The sequence below is a fragment of the Rhinolophus sinicus genome, chromosome 5 (genome assembly GCF_057876585.1).
Source record: "Rhinolophus sinicus isolate RSI-liver-muscle chromosome 5, RSI-T2T, whole genome shotgun sequence".
Classification (NCBI taxonomy): domain Eukaryota; kingdom Metazoa; phylum Chordata; class Mammalia; order Chiroptera; family Rhinolophidae; genus Rhinolophus; species Rhinolophus sinicus.
The window spans coordinates 68,118,174-68,126,035 of NC_142505.1; the positions used below are offsets into that span (position 1 = coordinate 68,118,174).

At 56.4% G+C, this 7,862-nt stretch overlaps 1 protein-coding gene across 1 annotated transcript; it reads right to left on the reverse strand.

Annotated features, from left to right (window-relative positions):
- Positions 1-486: 486 nt before the first annotated feature.
- On the reverse strand, positions 487-7,155 carry RNF187 (ring finger protein 187). Its single transcript, XM_088798882.1, has 6 exons — positions 7,048-7,155; positions 3,839-4,040; positions 3,097-3,743; positions 1,867-1,959; positions 1,460-1,681; positions 487-795 (listed from the first exon to the last, which is right to left on the reverse strand). Exons 1-6 carry the CDS (start codon positions 7,153-7,155, stop codon positions 793-795), a joined length of 1,275 nt encoding a protein of 424 aa, XP_088655008.1. The 3' UTR covers positions 487-792.
- Between the last annotated feature and the right edge of the window lie 707 nt (positions 7,156-7,862).

Here is a 7,862-nt window from a genome sequence, read left to right on the forward strand (position 1 = left end):
AATTCACCTATCGGAGGAATTACAAAGGAAGGGGAGCTAGGGGCATGGAGAGACTGACAGTGCAGAGAAATGCTCAGGTCAGCAAGAGACGACAGACAATTGAGAAGTGAGCATGGCAGGCGGACACACTGAGAGGCGCAGGGGAACAGAGCCTCGAAGTGAGGTGCCGGAGGCTGACCACCCAGACCTACAAGGTCCCAGGAGCTGTTCCTGCACACAGACCGCGAGTTGTGGGTGGTCTGTGGGGGACACACGCTGTCAGCGCCTCGAGCAAGAGTGACAAGTTGACCTGTCCCCCCACCTGCCCTACCTGAGAGTCCTGGGCCTCTTTCCCTTGAGGTTCACCCCAAATTTAACATTAACTCGTGTGCCCAATGTTCAGGAGGGGGTCTGTGGGCCTGGATCGGACAGGCCGAAACGGAGCATGTGCTAGGTCTGAACAACCTGGCTGTCCCGGGGCAGAGACGACAAGACTCCAGGCAGATCTGACGAGACTCTGGTAACGACAACAGCTTTATGAAGAGATGGAACAGGGGACACACTTGAGTTACCAACCCACCCCACTCCCCCCCTTTCAGAACTCCAGAGAGGCATTTACAGCCTGGAAACAGGAATACCCAAGGAAAGAGAACACAGACACTGCTGAGGGTACAACCCAAAGTGGCACCTACGGTAAGCAACCCATCCACACCTAGATGTAGGCCCTCCAGGGTCCTGAAGGAGGTGGTCCTGAAGGAAGGAGCTGCTGGGGGGGTGCTGGGCCAGGGTGGGGCCAGCTTCCTCTGCCTGGCATCACTGCAGGGAGACAGAGAGGGAGAGAAGGAAGAGAAGGGATGGAGAGGAGGGAAGGAAAGGAGGGGAGGGAGGAGGAGAAGGAGGGGAGGAGAGGGAAAAAAGGGAGAGAAGGGGGAGTGAGGGAGACGGGAGCTGCTGTCCTCAAACCAAGGCAACAACACCCCACTTCCACCAGCCACAGATGTCTCCGAAGGCTGAAGCCTCACTCCCCACAATCATCATCCCAAACCCCCACCCACCAGGAGCTGATTACCCAGCATTCCTGGAGCAAAATGACACCTCTCCACCCAGAGGGAAGGCTGGGGGCTGCTGGCTAAGGATCAGAGAGGGCGCAAAGAAACCAGAGCCTTGAGGTTTAGGCAAGGCCTCAGACAGAGGCTGTGAGGACATGAGGGCCAGATGGCCGCCGCCCTCCTGGGGATCCCTATGCTCCTGGACTCCACAGCCAGCTACTGCCTGCAGTGCCAAGGCAGGACAGGGGCCCGGTCCTTCAAGATTGGGGTGCCACCCCCCTCATGAAACGTCCCCTCCGACATGGAGGCCGGGAATCTCCTGGATCCCTTATTCCTGAATTTTAGCCCCAAAAGGAGGCTGGGCCTAGCCTTAAGCCCTGTCTTGCTAGCTGCCCCCTGCATCTGGCCCGCGGAAGGGGGTGGGGGCTCACCTGGAGCAGCATGCTGAGGCCCAGGTTGCGGTGCCTGCACTCCAGGTCTGACAAGGCCTGCAGCAGGGACCTGAACCTCTCGGCAGGGTCCACATCCTCATCCTCGGGTGACCCCTCCTCTTTCTCTGCCTCATGCAGGAAGCGCTCCTCCTCCTCCACAAAGAAGGTCCGCAGCTTCTTGTAGTCGGTCAGGGCCTTCTTCCTACGGTCCATCACATGTCCCTGCAGGACACGCAGCAGGGAAGGACACCTGTGTCCTTGGACCACACCCAGGACCCCAGCCCCATGTGACCACCTTGAGGTGTGCTGCAGAAGGCTCAGCTGTGTCCCAAGACCATGCCAGATAGAGGCAGGGTGCACACCTCTGTCCCCTCATTCACGCAGACCCCAGGCCCACCTCCACTTGCCTTCCAGACAGCAGCAGCGGACTCGGCCTGGCCATGCAGGTCCCGAGCATCATTCAGATCTTTCCTCATTATCTCCACGGACCCCTTGTTCTCCTGGTGAGAGATGCTGGTTACCAGGTGGGTGGCCACACCTGAAGGTCTGGGACATCTTCCCCGTTAGCCCAGTCTGGGGGACACTGCACCCCCGAGTCCACTAACAGTCTGACCAGAAGGCCCCACCAAGTGGTCCTGGCCTACCAGACTCATGAAAACAGGCTGCAGATACCAGAGGGGTCCTAGCAACTTCACTAAACTTGCTCCAGGAGGAAGGCTCATAGAAAAAAACCCCATTAAGAATCTAACCAGATAATGACATGAGATTCCCCTGGGGTCCCCAGTGTTACTGTCACCAGCACAAGGATGGAGAGTGGTATCTGCCAAAAGCACAGCCACCTCATCTTTTCAGGAGGAACGGCACTGGCAGTCACTCTGGAAATCCCACATGAACCAGCACGAGGCCTCTATGGGATGGGCACTGCCATGCCCAGGGCCTGCCCAGCACTGGCTGTGCACTGGTCCCACCAAGCAGGAAGAGCCACCAACAGGAGGAGCGCCCAGCTCCAGTGGGCTGGGTATTCTCTCATTAATAATGCTGAGCCCCCTCAATCCACAAGGGCAGGTCCCTGAATCCCGGGTTGGTGAGTTTCCACCCAGGGTCAGGTGCCACATGCAATGCAGTTCAAGTACCAGTATAGAGTAGGTGGAAGGACCCTAGGAGGGCTGAGAAAGCGTGAGAAGGTAGACGGGGTGGGGGTCACACCTGACTACAAGCCTCTCTGTTAACACATTTTGTCGGGATGGAGGGATTTACCCACGGGGTGGGGTAAGGGTGCCTCAGGGTGACATCACGCCCATAGGCGGGGCAGTGAGGCGCAGGGGAGCGAAACCGGCTGCAGGATGCCTTCTGCGGATGGGGGGAGGGTAAGGACAGTCCTGAGAATGGGCGTGAGGAGTGGGAGGGACCACAGACACCTTTGGGGAAACAGGGCACTTGTCCGAGGGTGGGGGTTGTGGGGACCAGGATGTCTTCCGGAGAATGGGGAAGGGGTTACACTGCGCCGTCCGGAGAAGGATGGGGGGAAGACAAGACGCCGTCCGCAGGGGGATAGGGAGGCTCAGGGCACCGCCCGGGGGGGCGGGGACTCAGGTCGGGAAGGGGATGGCAACGCACAGGGCGCTGCCCGCGCGCACCTTGCCGCGCAGCGCCTTCCTCCAGCGGGGCTCCCACTCCGGCGGCTCCGGCCCTGCGGCCATGCGGCAGGCGGCGCACAGCGGGCCCGCGTCGGCGCGGCACAGTAGCTGCAGCGCCGCCTCCGAGGCCGGGCCGTCGCGCGCGGGCGCCGCGGCCGCCTCCTCGAGCGCCAGCAGGCGGCGGCTGAGCGGCGGGCGGCCAGGCTCCACGGCGCGTTGCCAGCAGTCGTCGGCACACTCCGGGCACGGGAAGGGCCCGTCCTCCTCCGCCCAGAAGCGCACCACGCACGCCCGGCAAAAGCGGTGGCCGCAATCGGCAAGCACCGGCTCGCGGGGCGCGCGCTGGCACAGGGCGCAGGCGGCCTCGGCGGGGGCCGCGGGGAGCGCCAGGGCGGCGACCGGGGCCCTCGGGAAGGGCGAGGGCGGCGGGCGGAGAGGCCGGAAGACACGAGCCGGGATGGAGACTGGGAAGGAGAGCGCCGAAGCAGCGCAGGACGGGGACAAGGATGGCGACGGGGATGCGCGGGGCGAGGACGGCGGGGCGCTGCACGCACGGTCCTGGCAGCGGTGTACGCTACCCGCGGGTCCTGGCAACTGCGCTTCACTCTCTGTACCCGTGGGCCTCCCACCCAGTCGCACTCCGATCTCTTGCAGAGATTCTCACCCCATAAGTGACTCGTGGGCGAGAAGGGGAACAAGTATTATTTGGAGTTCAGTTTAAGTCTCTTTAAGCTGCTAGGACCTGAGCTGCAAGCACGGCCTCGCCACCGCCCCGGCGCAATGCCCACGGGGGTGGGGGCAGGGCTCAAAAACGCGTGCGTGCCCCTTCGTCGAGCGATGCTTTGCACGCTCCTCCCGGATGCGGGAGGGAAGGCCTGTACCCGCTGTTTGCGGAGCGGAGGAATCCATTGATACAGAGTGAAGGTGTCCCGGGACACCCAGAGCTACAGGCCCAAGGGCACTTGTTAGCATTTCTTCAGTAAAAAAAAGGTTTTCAGGAGCAATTTTTTTATTTTGAGCACAACCAAACATGCAGGTTTTTGTTTTTTTAAGTCACTATTTAACACTACGTAATTTAAAAAATTTTTAAAAACGAATTCGCTATTCCATTCAAGTGCAAAATCTTTCAAGATACTGCTTTTCGATTTTGCGGGTTTTTAAAAATCTGGTATAGACTTGAAAATGCAGGAAGCCGGAGTCTGAAGTGCTACTGGTAAACCCAGGTTAGTTCTCTGGAATAATGGTCAGAAGGAGGAAAGCGCTTTAAGCCCAATTAGCCGATTTGTTGTGTAAACTAGAAAGTAGTAGAGAAAATAATAAAAGAAAAAAATCAATTGAGGAAAGTCCGTGATAATCCTGTGAGTAGGAAATAAGCAAAATAATTATAGACAAATAGCCAAACTACGAAATTCCAGCCACAAATACAGAAGAGTTCATTAATTTGGTACAGAAAAGTACAAAGCAAAGATCATCCCCGTGAGATTTCTTAATTCACCAAGAAAACATAAATGCTGAATAGACACACAAAAAACCAAACACATACTTTGACCAGTTACTAAGAAATAGGAACATATAATGAAACTCCTTTTTTTCACTATTGTTAGCAGACACGCCCGCCCCTTCCCCCCCCCCCGTAAAAAAAAACCAATTTTGCAGATGCTGCTTCTATATTAAAGACCTTCAGATTTTCATTATCTTTGGCATTCCTTTTCTCAAGATACACTATAAATATAACCTAACATGGAAATAAAGCCTTTTGTGGTTTGGTTTGGAGAAATGTTTGTGATATCACTACATGGAAGTGTCGTGCAGGGCGACCTGCGGGGCCTCTGGTCCCGCTCCCCACATAAGAACGCAGGATATGGCTAGGCTTAAAAGGAACACCCACGGAGACATAGGTAGGGGAGTCATACCACTATAGTCTCACTAGAGGCTGGATTCACACAGTGTGCGACCTGCTGTCTGCTTCTCTGCCTGCCAACCAACCGGCTCGACTCACCAACCAGCGCAGCCACGTCAGTTATATCAGTGGCCAATTGGCTAACCGGCCACAGCTGACGGCCAACTAGCCACAGCCCACGGCCATCTACTAACCGAGCCAGCACCTTTCCACGTGTGATCGAGAGCCTGGAAACTGCTCTCTGGGGCTCTGTCCCCACACTCCACCCCTCCAGGGGCTCGCCTTACAATCTATGCAACAAGCATAGAAAAAAGCATTGGCCAAGTCCACTACATAGTGATATGTTCCCAGGCAGACAGACGATCCATCAAATCATGTATTGAAGGTACTACCACATGCAAAAGTGGCGTCACCTTATTTAACTCCCTATAGTCCACAGTCATTTGCCAGGTTCCATCTGGCTTCTTGACAGGCCATACTGAGGAGTTAAAGGGACTGTGGGTTGGCCTCACAATATGTGCCTTCTCCAATTCCAATATTGTACGACCAATCTCCTCCTGCCCTCCTGGCAGGCGGTACTGTCGCACTGTAACCACTCACCAGGGCTGTGGCAACACTTGAGGAGGGTGGTGAGCATGCCCGCGTGTCACTGCTTTCACCACCCAGATCCGGAGACGGAACTCTCCGACCGACGTCTGCAAGCTGAGGCCATGTAGCACGTCCACCCATAGAATATACTCCGGAACGGGGGAGACATAAACCTTGTAGGTACGAGGAGGGAGCCTTCCTATACCCAGTGGTAAGGAAACGGCTTTCACAGTCACAGTTTTTCCCCCGTAGCCATCAATGCAGATTGCTGGTCTGGGGAACAGGTCTGGGCTCCCATAAACGAGACTGCAGTCTGCGCCAGTATCAACTAGGGCCAAAACCCTCTGCATATTAGAAGGGAACCAATGTATGGACACTTCCACGTAGGACCTCCAGTCCCTGCTGTCCCCTCTGACTGGGTACCTTGGCCCCACCCCTAATCAAGCTGAAAGGAGTCTGCCTCAAGCGGGCCGCATGAAGTCCTGAAGGGACACGGGTCGCGCTTTCCTAGACTTCTTCTTTAGGCTTCTCCGGAATTGCTGTTTGGGATGCAACTGTTTCCAAAGTTCCAACAAGAGTGCATTGGTTTGTCGGTCTATTTTCTCCCGATGGACCCCTGCTGCCACGAGATCACACCACATCTGTGCACGTGTTACTCTCTGAGGCCCGAGACCTCGCCCCTTTAATTTTGATTTGGGCTTCCAGGTCTCAACTGTGCGGACCTCCTGTCTTAACTTCCTTCGCCTCCAGATTTCAACATCCCCTAGGGTGGCCATGGCAATTGTAACTTCATGGATCCGCCACCCCACATAGGGCGTAAGAATGGCAACCAAGCATCCAAAAGCACTCCAGGTGCTGTATCGAAAATCAGATCTCTCATGCTGGCTGTAAAGAGCTCGTCATCCGGCCCCTGCATATTAGAGTTGAAAATATCACGTCTCATACCCATTTCACGGATGATTTGAGTAAGTTCCGTATATGACTGCCATTGACTCACAGTGTCTGGCAGCTCGCAAGCCTGTTCCCAATCTGTGCGTACCACAGCAGTGAGCCATTCCATTAGAGAGTGTTGCCCTGGTCTTGGGCCAACCTATGGCAGTTCTGTAACCTTTGTCCCAGGGACAGATGCACTGTCATGAAGGCTAGCTTTTCCATCTCGCCTGGGGAGCAGAGAATGTTGTCTGCTCCCTCCTCCCATAAACATAGTAGCCAAGCTGAGACTGGCTCTCCAGGGCACTGTCCGTACCACCGCCCCAGCTCCTGCAACTCAGTGGGAGTGTAAGGGGTGTAGGTTGTGAACTTAGTCACAGCTGGGTTGCCCCAGGGCCCAAAGGTTGCTCGTGCTTTAACTTTTGTTTCAAGACTGGCCCAGCTTGGGGGTTAGGAGCTACATTGTCTCCACTCACTTCCTCTGCCTCTCCCTCAGAGTCTCCACCATGGAGCCCCTCTTCTAACAGGCGGACCTGAGCTTCCAGCACCTCCAAGTGGGACACCAGGTCCGGCACCCGGGCTATTTCATTAGGCGCGTTTTCCGTGTTGAGACTCAAGGCCATGAGGAACATCCAGCCCATGCGGGCAGCTGTAGCTTTCTCCTCCTCCAGCAACTGCTCAGCCAGAGCCTGCAGGGCCCTCTCCACCCTGGCTGGAGAGCCATCCATGTCCTCCCATCCCTCCTTGGGGGTCCAGCTCCTGAGAACAGTGGCCATCGGGCACCACACACTGTGTGGGGGTCACACATCCTTCTGCCCAGAGTCAGATTCCATTCCTACCTGGCCAGAATTTTGCTCGCCATGCCAGGCATCTGATTGGGTGGAGGCCTCAGTGCAAGATGTCCGCAACCCTTGGTGCCTACAGCAGCAGCACGTTACTAAAAGGAAGGTGACGTCTTCTATGGCCAGGAGGGGAGGTGTACCATCTGGAGGCTCGAGTCTCCCAGGCAGACCGCGCCTCCCATTCCTGGTGCAACTCCTCTTGGGCCTTCTGAAACTGCACTTTTACACACACAAACTGCTCCACCATGCTTTGGTAGGTGTTGGCTGGCACCATACCCTGCTCGCTGCGCCATTTGTTGTGCGAGGTGGCCTGCGGTGTCTATGGTCCCGCTCCCCACATAAGAACGCAGGATATGTGTGGGGACAGAGCCCCAGAAAGTAGTTTACAGGCTCTCGGACTCACATGGAAGGGTGCTGGCTCGGGTGGTGGATGGCCGTCGGCTGTGGCTGATTGGCCGTCAGCTGTGGCCGGTTAGCCGCTAGTATAACTGCTGCGGCTACGGAGG